General features: G+C 33.6%; 1 protein-coding gene across 2 annotated transcripts; it reads right to left on the bottom strand.

Annotated features, from left to right (window-relative positions):
* Positions 1 to 7453: 7453 nt before the first annotated feature.
* LOC21390937 (protein NLP8) lies at positions 7454 to 14946 on the bottom strand. 2 transcript variants are annotated; one of them, XM_024176154.1, is made up of 7 exons: positions 14800 to 14946; positions 14545 to 14592; positions 13057 to 14188; positions 12564 to 12608; positions 11646 to 12395; positions 10525 to 10648; positions 7454 to 9255 (listed from the first exon to the last, which is right to left on the bottom strand). In XM_024176154.1, the coding sequence occupies exons 3-7, from the start codon at positions 14008 to 14010 to the stop codon at positions 8195 to 8197; spliced, it is 2934 nt and encodes a 977-aa protein (XP_024031922.1). In that variant the 5' UTR covers positions 14011 to 14188; positions 14545 to 14592; positions 14800 to 14946; the 3' UTR covers positions 7454 to 8194. The 2 variants fall into 2 exon arrangements, with proteins under 2 accessions (XP_024031922.1, XP_024031921.1); XM_024176153.1 differs by lacking the exon at positions 14800 to 14946 and having other exon boundaries at positions 14545 to 14793.
* Between the last annotated feature and the right edge of the window lie 931 nt (positions 14947 to 15877).

The following is a 15877-nucleotide window of genomic DNA, read 5'->3' as shown; positions in this document are numbered from 1 at the left end:
TAATCAGAGGGATAAGATTTCCCATGGTGGCCAGCCATACAAGGATAAGGGAGTTGGAGATTTTGTTCCAAATTCATATGGGAGATAATTGATAAGCTTTATCTTGAAGATAAAGATTGGATTCTTGCTAGGAGTTTGACTACTACTCTATAAATAAGAGAATTGTAGAAAATTGTGTGACACAATTTTTCTCTCTTAAAAACATAGTGGCCGAATATACCAAGAGTGGGAAGGAAAAATTTTCTCTAAAAATTTCATGTCATGCATGCGTTGGTGTTTGTGAAAAATTTGAGTGTTTTATTGCTAATCATGTTTTGTCTCAGGTGTGCCCACACACACGTCTTCGTGGATTCTAGGAATTGACAAAGAAGACTTTGATTTTCTAAACTAGCATTGGAGTAAGGAACGTTCGAGGTCAAAGAACTCAAGTTATCATCCTAACCAGCTGCTAGGTATAATTCTAATCGAGTTCTTATTAAATAAATTAATATGATTAATTTATTCGTGCATAAATTAATCTATAGAATATCTCAAAAGGTTTATGAAAATTTTTGTTATACACGATCTGCTACTTACACGCTTCCGCATCCAAATTCAATTCGAAAACCAGCAGGATATATATGGCAAATCCAGGATTTACCAAATTCATATTACTAGGAGAAAAAATTATAGATTCTAATGGTAAATTCTGGATATATACCTAGTAAATCCATGATTTACCACATTCGTATTGTTGGAAATAGTGTCCTTAAAATATAAGATGTAATAGGATAGTTCTTATTTATTTTATAAAAGAGTTTATTCATTATTTTATGTGTATATATTATTAAAAAATTATGCGATTATTTATGTAATCTTAAATATTGTATATAAGAGTTATATATGAGAGGATAATATTTAAGAATAATAATTAAAGCATGTTCGTAATGAATCTAATTAAAGTTTCAGAATCTTTAATTAAAATATTACTAATACATGTCATTTCCATTAAGAATAAAGCAATGTTATCTGCACTATTAATATGGAGAGATATTGAATGAGTTTATTACACATAATGTGATTATGTGGAACCAGGACATAGACGCAGTTTAAATTTTTGATAATTTCCGTTAAGTATAAAAATTCAAATTGAGTTTACCGATGATCATATATAGAAATATCTTAATCTTGAATTATTAACAGACTTTTGTTTATGGTTTTGTGTCTTTTGACTTCCTCGGTATGGATTTCAAAATTTTAAATCATATTCCTTGTATCTTGGAGACATGATAAAGTAAGTAGTCGGGAATGTTAATATACGAGATAGAATTCATTCCTTCTTTAATAAAGAAGCACATAAATAATTCGCTTAAGATTTTATTCGGTACTTGAATAAGTAACGAGCTCATATTTATGAATTTGTTTTATGAATATACTATTCATTAGAGAATCAATGGTACTCAAGGATAAAGATGTAATTAAAGAGGTTAACAGATTTCACCTAGCTCTAGTTATGAATTATTTATGAATGATTGATCTATATGTAATAACTATATTAAATGGACACTTCAAGGTTGTGAAAGTAAATTATATCTATAATTGTGAGAGTCAATTGCAAGTTTATAGTGGAGTAACTTTAGAATTAATAGAATTAATTAATTAAAGAGTTTGATTAATTATTAATTTTATTTGAGCTTGGAATTATAGGTACATGAATCCCTGCACTGTCCTTATAATTTTACAAGACACTAAGGACAAAATGAAAATTTTAGAATTTTGTAATTCTAAATAAAACACTTAAAATAATTAATTGTAAATTAATTGGATATTAAATAATCTGATTATTTAATTTGAATTTTAAAAGACACATGTGGTGGGGTCCACATGATGTCACACGCCCAGCATTGTACGAATTCATCTAGGATTCAGTTACTCACTCTCTAAGTTATCTGATTGTCTTATTTGATAAGCTATCAAATAAGAATTTAAATTAATTAAAGTTTGACTTTAATTGAAATTTAAATTTGTGTCAAAATTGGATTATAGGATAAAGGAGAACTTTTTCTCCTTCTCCTATATGCTAAAAAGCCAACCATAAAGAAATTATCCCTGTGGTGACTGGCCCTGATAAGGATAATAGAGAGGGATAATTTTGTTCCACAACAAATTATCAAATTTTATCTTGGAAATAAAAATTAGATTTCCTATGGGAGTCTAATAGCTACTCTATAAATTGGAGATTGTATAAAATTAGAAAACACAATTTTTGCTCTCCATAAGCATATACTGGCCAGTTTTATAGAGTGAGGAAAAGAGAAGAAAAGTTATTTATCCTAGTTCCTCATCGTGCATGTGTTGTTGTCATAGAAGACTTGAGTGTTTAGAGTATTACTCCTGTTTTGTTTTAGGTGTGCCCACACGCATGTTTTAGTAGATTCAAGAAATTGACGAGGAAGATTCAGGTATTTCGAACAAGCATGAAGCGATGATTGTTACTGATCAAAGATCTCAAGTTATCGGCATAATCGTTCGCTAGGTAAATTAATAAATTTATTAAATTAATTTGTTCACGTATAAATTAATATATTCTATAGTGCGTTTCAAAAGTTTTATGAAATTTTTGTTATACACGATCCGCTAAATACACGCTTCAGCACTAGAAATTATTTCAAAAACCAACAATTGGTATCAAAGCTAGGTTTATATACTATATTAATTTATTCTTCAATTACGCAATAATCAAATATTTTATTAAATGTGTGATATCTAATTTGTATCTGCCCTGGCTGCATCGCCCATCGCGCGGCCCCAAGTACACCCAGTACATGGCCCCATTGCACGCCCGAGCACCTACACGCCCTTCACGGGCGTTGTGACGCTCCAGCGCACCCCCGCACAACCCTCGTAGGTTGCACACAGGCAAGCGCATTGCAAAGTGCATAAATTGGCCCAATAGGGCCCGAGGGTTTTCGAAACCCTTGTTCCACGCATTTTGGGATCCGAAAGAGTTCCTGACCTAAAAGAAGATGTAGCCCAACCCGAAGACAAAGGAATTTGAAGTCTCGAAGAATGAAGAATTAAAATCAAAGACCCATTAATGTAACAAAAGAAAATAATTATTATAATTTTTATTTATTCGACTATGGTTATAATAATTATTCGTTTAATATGATTATAATATATTTTTTCCATGGGAAAAGGTTAAATTTTTCTTAATAGGCGATTGCATATTTTAAACTTATATTTATTTGATGATTGTATATTACATGTCCATGCATATAATATGTCATATAGATCTAATGTGTCTACTCATATGTTTAATAGCTTGTCACACATACACGCGCATTTATTATTTATTTAATTTTGTTAAAAGAGTTCTTTCAAAAATAAAATAAAAAGTTATGCACGAAATTAATTTAATATGATTAAATTAATTTTAGTTGCAATTTTGATTTGCAAAATAATATAATATATGAAATTGAATTTAAGAGTTAAATTTTATAATTTCACATGTTCGATAAATAAATTGTTTATCTATTAGAATTTGAAAACTATGAGATGTGTTTCAAAGTAAAAATACATATTTATAAAATATTGAGTGGAAAAGGATTGTATGACAATACTGGGTTTCCACCGTTAGTGCAACACCATGAGATTTGGAAGGCACTTCGCGGCTGCACTGATTCTGTTCTCCCTACGGAGAGTGTCCATTCTAGATCAATATCAAAGTTAACTTCCAAGCGATAGGATTCGGGATGTATTTTCAATTGACCTATCCTACGGCGACACTTTAGATTTATGTCTTTGGAATCCGAAATGGCAGCTTACACTAATGAAAATATAATTAAACTGATTAATTATATTTTGACCAAAATAACGGTACTTGATAAATATGAAAACATGAATATTTTGAATATATTTATTAATTAAGAAGATCTCGGTTCAATTAGCGGTTAATGTGACCTACCCTATGAAGGCACATTATTTGTGGTAAATTAGATTATCGTTGGCACTTAATTAAAAACATGATTTTATGTATTTTTTATGTATGTCATGCATCATATTTGCTTATGCAGAATTTTATGCTTTATCATATTGATGCACATAAATTGATTAAATAAATACTCTATTTATTTCCAACAATATGTCGAATCCTATCATCTGAAAGTAATTCATTTTCTATGTTTCGCAGCTAATTTGATTGTATGATGTATAGACGAAGTGTGATGTATATGTAAAACGTTAAGGAACTTATCTAATAGCGAGCAATAAAGAAAGTATAAAGATATAATACAAAGATTAATTTGTGAAAATGTATGTGAGAATGTCGGGGACGCTAACTATATTAATAACATAACTAATACGAAGGCATAATATTGATATGACAAAGTGTTGTAAGTGTAAGAAAAAACCTAAAGTGTTTGAAATAACGAGGATGAAAATAATAACAAAAATAATATACCATTTTCGAGCATTTTAGGGGTTGAGTAGTTAATAAATCCAAACCCTACTAGCTTCTTTATTTTTCCTTTATATATTAAACTTTAAAACCGTATTAGAGGATATTAAAAACAAAGGACCCTTTTTTTTCACAAGGTCAATTAAAAGTTCGAACAGAGTAAAATGATTATTGAAGATCATGTTCCTAATTACTGCTACATATAATTTTCCATTCACCTAAGAAAAAAGAATCCTCCTATAAAATTGTTGATTTACCAATTATATTATTCTAAAAACAGTACTAATGTCTAAATCAAATATTATGTTCAAATATTGTAAAATTGGTGACGATGCCTTAATTCATTATATTAGGACACTTGTAGTAAGTCATTTACTTTTGCATACACTGTACATATTTTAATAATATGATTTCAACTTGTCCAAATTAACGGCTCATATAAGAAATATTGTTTGGTTGCTAGATTCATGCCATAAATCATATCATGGTTCGTGGTTCGCTATAATATTTTCTCTCACAAAAAATACACATAAATCGAGAATAATTCTGAATCATGATTTTGAATCTATCAACTAAACGTCCACATTCATACTTGTAATTACAAAACATCATAGATTTAGTTTTGAGGCCATTCATCAACTAGTTGTTCAACACTCATCAACCTCCTAAATTCACGCAGACCGAAATTGAAATACAAAATAAATAGGCAACATTATATTATCAATGTTAACGCTCAATAAATATCTTCCTTCAATAACTTGTAATTTTAAGGATACTAGGCTTCGTTTACCGATTTAGTTTTCAGTTTTAAGTTTTTACAGTAAAAAATTCTCAAAAAATGTCACATCTAACTTTTTCTGCTACAGTGAAAAGCTTTCTTTAAATGTCACATCTCAGCTCGAATTGAAAACTCAAATCCGCGAAGTAAACGAGGCTTAAGGCCTCATTCACTTCACAGATTCGAGTTTTCAATTCGAACTGAGATGTGAAATTTTTTTAGAGATTTTAACTACAACAAAAAAAAGTTAGATGTGACATTTTATGAGGATTTTTAGCTGTAGAAAAAACTCGAATCGGTGAAATGAACGAGCCCTAAATTACTAATATCCTGACTCAATATATTTTCCCTACCCAACAAATTCAACGTTCTAACACGTTATGTTACTATTTTCAATTAAGAAATTAGAAAATTGAACTCTTAAAAGAAACTGTGACTTTGTATGCACGAGCATTCTAACATAGAGAAGTTGTGTTAAACATTGTTAAATATTTTCAAATTTTTAGTAAACACAATAACATAACAATATATAGATATATTGCCTACAAGTTACATAATGGCCGTGTTTGGAATTGATTCCGTTTTTTTTTTTCACGTTTTTGAAGAAAGAAAAAATGAAAACGTATTTAAAACGGCGTTTGGCGCAATAAAGACAAAAAACAAAATGAAAATAATTTTTTAATTTAGTGTAAAATGAGAGAGAAATGAAAAACGACTTTTAGTCGTTTTTCATTTTTTGTTTTCGTTTTCTCCTCTCTCGAGCAGAGAAAGAGAAAGAGAGACATTAATGAATTTTTTTACACTGAAAACAATCTCTTTAAAACTACTAAATGTATTTTTAAAAATGATTTCTGTCTGAGATTAAAAATGTTTTCATTTTCATTTTTATACAAAAAGCAAAATCATTTTAAAACGAGTTCCAAACGCACTCGTAATATGTTTGTAAGGGTTACACATGTGTATTTATATATGAAATTAATTGCTTGCTCAGCTGTTATTCAACGAGACAGGGCTTTCAGTTAATCGCGAAGCAAACTTCTTCAATGATTCGTCATATGACTATGTATTACCAATAAATATCAATTTAACTACGGAAATAGTAAAAAATATGCCAATATGAAAAGCTTAAGGAAGTATATAGGCCAACTTTTAGTTATAGAAATTAATAGACCATAACTTGTCAAGTTATGGTTCATAACCAGATAAATTATGGACAAACTTGTCAAGTTATGGTTCATAGCCAGACAAGTTATGGACAAAAATCGTGATTTATAAAATTGATAGGCAAAATATCATTATCAATGTTAATGCTCAATAAATATCTTCCTTCAACAACTTGTAATTTTAAGGATACTAAGGTCTCATTCGCTTCACAGATTCGAGTTTTCAATTCGAACTGAGATTTGATATTTTTTTAGAGCTTTTAACAACAACAACAAAAAGTTAAATGTGACATTTTATGAGAGCTTTTAGCTGTAGAAAAAACTCGAATCAGTGAAATGAACGAGCCCTAAATTATTTAAAACGGCGTTTGGCGCAATAAAGACAAAAAACAAAAATGAAAATAATTTTTTAATTTAGTGTAAAATGAGAGAGAAATAAAAAATGACTTTTTTTGTTTTCTCCTCTCTCGAGCAGAGGAAGAGAAAAAGAGACATTAATGGATTTTTTTTACACTGAAAACAATCTCTTTAAAACTACTAAATACATTTTCAAAAATGATTTCTGTGTAAGATTGAAAACGTTTTCATTTTTATTTTCATACAAGTAAAATCATTTTAAAACGAGTTCCAAACGCACTCATAATATATATTTGTAAGGGTTACACATGTATTTATATAGGAAATTAATTGCTTGCTCAGCTGTTACTCAACGAGACAAGGCTTTCAGTTAATCGAAGCAATCTTCTTCAATCATTCGTCATATGACTATGTATTACCAATAAATATCAATTTAACTATGGAAATAGTAAAAAATAGGCCAATATGAAAAATTTAAGAAAGTATATAGGCCAACTTTTAGTTATAGAAATTAATAGGTCATAACTTGTCAAGTTATGGTTCATAACTAGATAAGTTATGGACAAACTTGTCAAGTTATGATTCATAGCCAGACAAGTTATAGACAAAAATCGTAATTTATAGACAATAACTTGTCAAGTTATGGTTCATAACTAGACAAGTTATGGACAAAAATAATAATTTGACATATTTATTAACTTATGTAAACTATTGGCCTATTAATTTTAATTCATTTCAAGTCTTGGCCTATCAGTACACACATATTATCTATATGTTACATATGGCTATTAACCAAGTTACACGGAGAAAAACATTACATACCCATTCAAAAAACATACCAAACATTTTTTTTTTTTTTTTCCATTTTGCTGCTCTGTTGCGTCTAAGATAATAGGTAAATTACATTATGATGCCTTCGTTCGATTGATTGATCGTAACCCTTCCTTTCCAATCGAACGGTCAAAACATATTGCCTGATGGGAAATGGTAAAAAAAACCCCTGCCGGACTTAAGAGTGATTCTATACATATATATATATATATACACACACACAGAGACTAGACTATGACAGCGTATTTCAGCATGCCCCTATTCTTTCCCAAGTTTTTATTATGACTACATACTAACTTAGCTGCTTATAGCATCAAGGACCTTTATGCTCGACATGAACGGAGTTTCATATAGATCGTTACAATTCTAACCACTCAGAAGTGTAGCAAAGGGCATACCATGCATAGCTCTATTCTGGAATCGTAATTGTGCTCCAATTTGACCCGAAGAACAGTTTGACGTGCCGTTTCATGATCAGTTTGATTATGAATTACGACGCGGGAAAAGATCTAGACGGCGAGATATGAATGCTCCTCTTTTTGCCTCTGCAGGGCATTCACCTCCGATGAAGTAGCGCCACGACAAGTCCCATGGTAAAAAGGAGAAGATCCAGTATCCTCCCAACTGTTATGAGCCTCCTGCCAAGAAACAATTGCTACTGCCAGAACTGCCCACGGCACACGGCATATCGCGAACTTGGAACTTCACACTTCTGGTTCCAACATCATCTAATATCTCAAGACATTCTTGCAAGTCCATGTCGCTCACTAGCATCACCCATTCCTCTTCATCGTCTAAATACTTGAGCTGGAACGTTCCGGTTTGCAACTTGAACCTCTTTGCAACTTCCTCATAGAGTTGTAAACAACCTGCAGAAGCATCAAATTTGAACCGGACAGTATCTTCTTTGTAGGTAGCTTTCACCACAATTTTAGAACTGCTGTCAACACAGCTCGTCTTGCCTTTTGGATGCTTAGGATTCTCAAAGCTTTGAGAGCTTGAAGAACTGCCATGGAGCATTGAACCAGAGCCATTTGACGAGTCTGTCATACTTGAAGAAGCAGGCTGGTTATGTTCAATAAGCTCGTTAGCTCCATCACCTACTGTATCCATCTCATCACCAGCATCCAAGCAGACTGAATCCCGAAACACGTGGTGGCAGTCAGAATTCTCAAATTTTGAATTAATCTTCCTCTGATTCAATGTCCTAACTTCTTTTGCATGATAAAAACCAAAGGAAGCCTTTTCCAGGAAAGGTCCAGACATGGTGTCATAGCTAGCACGTTCTGATCCAGCATCTACTGCAATCACCTTGGATTCTTGAGCAGAATTAGTCTGAGTGTCAATATTGGACATCCTGATCTCAACAGAATTTGGATTGACCATAGCCCCACCTGTACAATCATCCTCTTCCGACTTAATTGCTGAAATTGGATCTGAGCTCTGCAGAGATTGTGTCTTCTCTGTGAAGAAAAGACCCTTCCGCGTATCAAATTCTTGGGCTATGGAGCCTGCTGCCACAAGCCCCCCAGTAGTGGGATCAAACTTCAAACCTCCCTCAACCCCCTGAACAGAATCGAGTACGGTTTGTATTTTTTTTAGCGAACGGTTTACCTTATTTATCTTACGAGATGGCCATCTTGAGATCCCATGTTGTCTGCAGATTCTTTTTAGCGTAGTGGGGCAAACTGCCGAACAACACAAATCAAACGTTCATTTTAGAATAACTTCAATACAATTGAATTGATCCAATTCAACAATTAAATGCACCATTAGATTATTTATAAAAACCTTGGTTCTAGGGTTTTCTTAAATTTCATTGCTAAAGCTCCTTAATCCTATCAGCCCGTCAAATTGTTATAGAACATCTCTTAGGTTTAACCTTTTAAGGGATGAACAATTCTTTAATGATATCCGATTAGCATGTCAGTCCATATCATATACAGGAATTTTTCACAAATATTCCCCGATATTGAAGTTTGAACATGTGTCATACACAAAGTTCACAAAGTACTTAATAGGGAGACACAAATAGATATATTACTAACACATATTTCAAAACGTGAAAATAATTCTAGAAAACATATAGAACTGTTTATTGCAACTATACATACAGGGATGTCAATCAAATATAATATTCAACGTAGTTCAACATGTAACAAAAATATAGGAAGCGGCTGATATGATATAAGAGCCTATTTATCCTAACCCCTGCTTCTAAAAGATATGTAGAAAAAATGCATTGACACCCCTTTATGTGTGTCACAATGGTACCCCTTAGTGAAAATTAGTTATACTATGAACCCTGACAATTTACTTTAGTTATTGAAAAATTAAAAGATCAACTTCAATAATCCATATATGAAAGGATACTAAAACGGAGAATTCAAAGTCAAGTTGGATATTTCAAAAGCTAAAACAGTCAAATGTATGCATCTTTTTCATATGTTAAGGGATCTGCGTTGACAGCGTTGATAAAGAAAGTGTTATTTTGAAAGAACCTAGGGAAGTCCAATTTAGTCTCACTCAAAAAATTTCCACTCCATCAGAATTACCTCAAATTTTCAGGAGTTACGCATTAATACAGCAATTATAGCTATAACCTGAATTGGTATCACTGCTTCCCAGTTTTAATTTTCGTATCATCATTACCTTTCTTGCCCAGAATCCTACCCACCCTTTTCTACTTCTTAAAGGTAATGCTACAGCAGCAAGCAAGTACTACATCCAACAAGGCTCTTCTAAAACAATAGATAAATAATGGAAGAGACAAAATCCTTCAAAAGGGAAGTTTACACCAAAGAAAATTTCTTCAGCCCGATCACAAATGAATTAAGTTTTCTATAAAATTTACATCCGCTATATCATGTGAGGCTTAAAATCAAGCATTACAACCATACACATTGCACAAACTTTTCTTCGTTAGTAATGGATCATATATGGCAAGGAGTCCTTACCTCCAATGCTTTTTGCAGCATCCTTAAGACTGCCAGAAAAATATTGCTGAAGAACGCTCAAGCTCACATTTTTCTCTGATGTACTTCGCTTTTTCTCTGTCTGCCTTCTAGATCCGCTCATACCCTACAGTGTAAAGAAAGTTAAAAGCTATTGTTCCAAAAATTTGTATGAAGCCACACCAAAACATAAATGATCCCTACTGGTAGTTGAGTTTGGTTTTGATCATTAGCAGCAGGTACGATCAGCGTTATGTTTGTCATAAATAACAATATCTCAGAGACCTGAATTAACGGTAGATGTAGGGTACTATGATGAAAATGCGGTGAGGTAGTTGAAGAATCTTTTGATAGAGCAGGTTTGTGCTCTGGAAGCCTCAGGAAACAAGAACGCATTTATACTACAATAAAACAACTCTGTCATACGCTCTTGCACACACATGCATGTACACAGAGGAATGTGGACAATGCATGTATATACGTCAGATGTAAATATACACGTGCATAGAGAAAGAAAACAGTGATATTGTGTTAGGATCTGTTAGCTGGGGGAGGGCATTAATAGATTGTTAGTCGTGGTTAGAGGACGTTACTAGTATAAAAGGGAGGGGGTTGGTTGCTAGTAGGGGTATGCTTGATTTAGTTGGTTGGGGCTTGGGCAACCAAGATGGGAGAGTTGGATGGTCTCTTGAATACTATCGCAGTTAGGGCTTCCTAATTGCTTGTATCAGTGATTTTCATGAATAATAGACCTCTTGCAGTTAAATTCTTCTTGTTTAGATCAGGTTCCTATCATATTGTCAACTGAAAAAATAATCGCAAAGAAATACGGTAAACTACTATAAAATCAACTTCCTAAAAAGAGAAAAGCATCCAAAATACTCTTCTAGTTCGAACAACAGCAACTTACTAACCAACGACAAGACAACAGACCTGTAATATTTTAATTACAAAAAAACAAGTACACATGCATGCTATGATTGGGTTTTTATAGGAACTGCAGAGTAAATGCAACTGAAACTAGTATATATATCATGCACCAACAATTAGAAAGAGCATGCCTCATTAACCGCAGAATCTTTTATTAGTGCAAAACGAATGAAGAATGTTGTGTAGAATAATACCTGTTCCCGAACACCATCTCCTTCAAATCCCTTGTTTCTCCGTTTAGATACCTTCGAGGGCAGCTCATCAACTGAATTCAAGTCACTATCTGATAGCACCATTTGGGAACTTTCCCTGGACAGGGAAGGGAGGTTTGAGACTACATCCTTCTGAAATGCATCATTAGAACCAGCCCCAACTATTTCCGTATCTGAAACTGTCCTCAAATTTTTACAGATTCTTTGCATTGTACCTGAAAGGTTGTTCAACAAAAGTTGCTGTTCTGAAGCCCCCTTCATATTGACAGGGAGGAAGAATTCCAGTATGTAGTCACAATCTCCTGTGTAGGTGCTCCTTAGCCTGATCGCAACAGCAGCATTTAAACCAAATTTCCGTGCATGATGAACAAGTGGAAACTCATTTATGTCATACGTTTTAACATCAGGAAGGAAAAAGGGAAGATTTGATTGAAGTGCTTTTCCAGCTAAACCTTGTCCCTCCTCAAGATGATGTTCCATACAAGAATGTGCAAAACCTTGCATCACTCTGTCATTAACATAACAAGCTGTTTCCTCAATGCATAGTATGCATTTCTCATTTGCACTCAATTTACCCTCTCTGACACGTACCCTTACATATTCACCATCAGCTCCTTCAGTGTAACAACAAGGAATCCATGTCAGAGCCAGTGGCAATCTATGTGCATGACACACAGCTCGCAAGACATCAATTATCTCAGCTAATGCATCTTTTTGGTCATTTGAGAGGCACTGCAAATAAGAAATGACCTTGTAAGAAGTGAAGATCATCTGAAGAGAAGGTTTTTTTTCATACAACTCTCTCTCTCTCTCTCTCTCTCTCTCTCTCTCTCTCTCTCTCTTTCTTGTATTTGGTTAAGGTAAGGGGAGAAGTAAAATTGTTGTGATTCTAAAAGATACCTGGGGAACAAGGCGTGGATGTGCATTTGTCCTTAGATTCACAGCCTGAAATCATGTAGTTCATGTAAGATGCTTGAGATAAAATGCATGGAATCATTTCAAGCATCAAAAACATCCCAGAACAAATATTTCAACCAAAACATATTTCAACTTGCCATCCTGAGAACATAATTAAAAGAAAACCAAATTCTAATAGGTGAACAATGAAAGACAATCATAATCAGTGTATTAGCGAGGTTCTTCTAGAAAACACCTCAGATATTTGCCTTTCTTCTCATGATTTTGCAGACATACAAGAAACTAGGTAAAGGAAAAGGTTACTGCAATTCATAAAAACAATGGTGCCACGTCCCACGTTCAGTTACCATTATAAGACACAAGTTTGGACAGAAAAGAAAAAAAGAAAAAAAAAATTAAAAAGAGTTTATGCCATGAAAAAAAAAAAAAAAAAAAAAGAGTGTATGCCATGTACATATGGAGAGTGAAAAGCAACCTGGAGTGCATTACAAACAATTTCCATCTCCTTATCAAAATTGGACTTCTCTTTTGTAGTGACGAGTTCCAACACAGCACAGCATGGCATTGTAGGATCTGGTTCAAACACTGGTAGGGCCATAGAACCACGGACCTGATGACTAAATGCATGCTCCGACCGTAAATACTCATTTTTCTGATAATAACAAACATTTGAAGTCCACTCTGGAACTTTGGAGACAAAAACACGTCCAGGAAGCCCAAGAACACGTCCTGAATTCCCTTCTGCACCGAATGTATACATCCTCGACACTTCACGGTAGCCTGCAAGCATATGATCAAGTAAATAAGGCTGCTCAGAAGTGCTTAAGAACAACTGGTCACCACGCTTCACGGGAACCCAAACTTGCGCCAAAATGCCTCCGCCAGAAGACTCTTTGACAACTGATAGCGCTCTCAGCATCTTCTCATCAAGCGAGCATCTCGTTGGTCTATAGGTATTCACTGCGTCAATCTGACTGTTTCCTTGAACGGAAGCATTAGTTTGTTTAGCAACCGAGTCGTTAGCAGCATTAGAATGCGCTGACACCTCGAACTGAGTATCTGCAGGCTGAAACACAATCTTGTCACCAAAATTGAAGGAACTCCTCCCTAAGTTCCCACCAACTTCAGTCCCAGGAAGTGCCCCAACACTCTGCTCAATAAAGTTTGGGGCATCCAACGCCGCATACGCCACTGATGGAAGCGAAGACAACCCGTAAGTGGCCGACGCCTGATCCGTTACTGCAGGACTGTTGCACCACCCAGCATAAGAATCAAAATTCAGGAGGTCGGAGAAGTTAGTGAACACATCCTCCTGTACCACACTCCTCGCGCCACCATCAAACGACGGGAAATTCTCCACCTGAGCTCTTGAAAGTGGCCAATACTCACTCTCCTTCTCCTTCTCTTTCGATGAAAAGGGGTGTTCCATTTTCAGGGTAAAAATCCGATATCGGATAGGATTGTCGCTCCGCTAGAGTTGCCAAATTGGACGGACGTTCAAAACGAATCCTCTATCTCTCTTCTCTCTCCGCACGTCCATACCAATACCCTCACCATTTTTCACAAGTCCACCTTTCATTTCCTATAAATAGTGCGTCATCTGCCAACTTCAACACCAAACCAAACTTTGTCAGCACAAATTCTTGCACTATCCAGATAGTGAGGTCCAATTCAGTTCGTTGATTCGAATTTTTAATTTAAGTTGAGATATAATCTTTTAATTATAACTGAAAAAATTAAAAATAATTTTTTATGAAAATTTTTAAATTGAAATTGAAAATTCAGAACAGTAACTGAAATTGAAAATTCAGAACAGTAAAATGAACGAGTTTAAAAGCTACAGTTCCCAAGGATTAAGGTTACAACAAATAACAACAACCAAGAAAACACACACAACCAAATACACACTTAAATTCTACTTAAAAAAAGGGAGGAAAAAAAAAGTTGAGAGAGAAAAACTGACCTTAGAAGCGAAAATATCAATACACGGCGGTCTCCTTAAACCGCCCCACTGCAAGAAAACGCCAGAGCTCGTAATCAACAAAATTGGAAATTACTTAAGAAATGAAATTCTGAGAGAAAATTAAACTGAATCTGTCCTCGAAACGAACAAAACGCCAAATTAAGGACCAGATTCTGAGTTCCCAATCACGAACCCAAGCCGAAGTTTCGAGATAAAACAAAAACCCTCGAAACTCGTTGTCGTAGGTGTCCGTACCAAATTCCGAGGAAAATATGCAAGAAAAAGTCACGATTGCAAAGCGAAGATAGACGGATTCACTGACGTGGGTCTGATTTTGAGAAAAAGACAGAAAATGGGAAACCCTAATTACGAAACGTGTTTTTTTTTTTTTTCTGGTTTCCCTCTCTGTGCGGGGCATTAACGGCATTGGACGGTTTACATCAGAAGACAGAGAATCGTTTTGTACGTGTTTTTGTTAATAGATTTAAAATTATTATTCAGAATTATTCTTGTGTATTTTGTATGAAAAAAAATATTATAAAAAATTATAAATTATGATTCAAATTATGACACAAATATTTAAATTAAATCCACCCTTATGTTTTCCAAATATATAAACTATTGTCTAATAAAAAAAAAAAAAATCTGTTAATGGATTTGAGTTTGGATTTTCTAGGTCCTTTTCCTTCGTTCGTGTTAATTGGTTTGTTCAAAAGGAAAGAAAGGACTCCCAAAAGGAGAATTGGCAAAAACAAAACAAAAAGATAAGGAAGGAAAGAAGGAATAAAAGGGGCTTGGTTTTCAGTTGAATCCAAAAAAAAAAAACAGCCGTCGCCGAGAATATGACAAACAGCTGTGCTGTAAATTAGCAAATGTACGTGTGAATGTGGTACCGTACCGCAGGTATCCACTCTGAATAAGACGGGTAAGTTATTTATTTTATCAATTTAAATTTTTAATTTTAATTTTATTATAATTAAAATCTTTTATAAAAAATTATATTTAATTTTTTATTATATTTAAAAATTTTCACATAAAATTATATTTTAACTTAAGAAAACTTAAATTTCAATTCAGAACGTAATTTAAATAAAAAATAGGCGGATAGAGGGTTTATATTATCCTTTGAAATGAGGTGGACTAAGAAAAAGAGGATTTATATTATCCCTTGAAAACTTAAATCTTTGAATTGAATGTGACCTAATATATATATTTTATATTTTTAAAAATATTTTTAAAGCACGTGCATGTTATATTTTATAATTAATTATAAAAATTCTCTCGGTATTATATTCATTATAACACTTTGTCTTCTGATCTTTAAAACGTAACA

Source organism: Morus notabilis, unplaced genomic scaffold (assembly GCF_000414095.1).
Source record: "Morus notabilis unplaced genomic scaffold, ASM41409v2 Scaffold432, whole genome shotgun sequence".
NCBI classification, from domain to species: Eukaryota; Viridiplantae; Streptophyta; class Magnoliopsida; order Rosales; family Moraceae; genus Morus; species Morus notabilis.
Note: the sequence above shows the minus strand (reverse complement) of the source record. Positions and strands in the feature narration are given on the sequence as shown.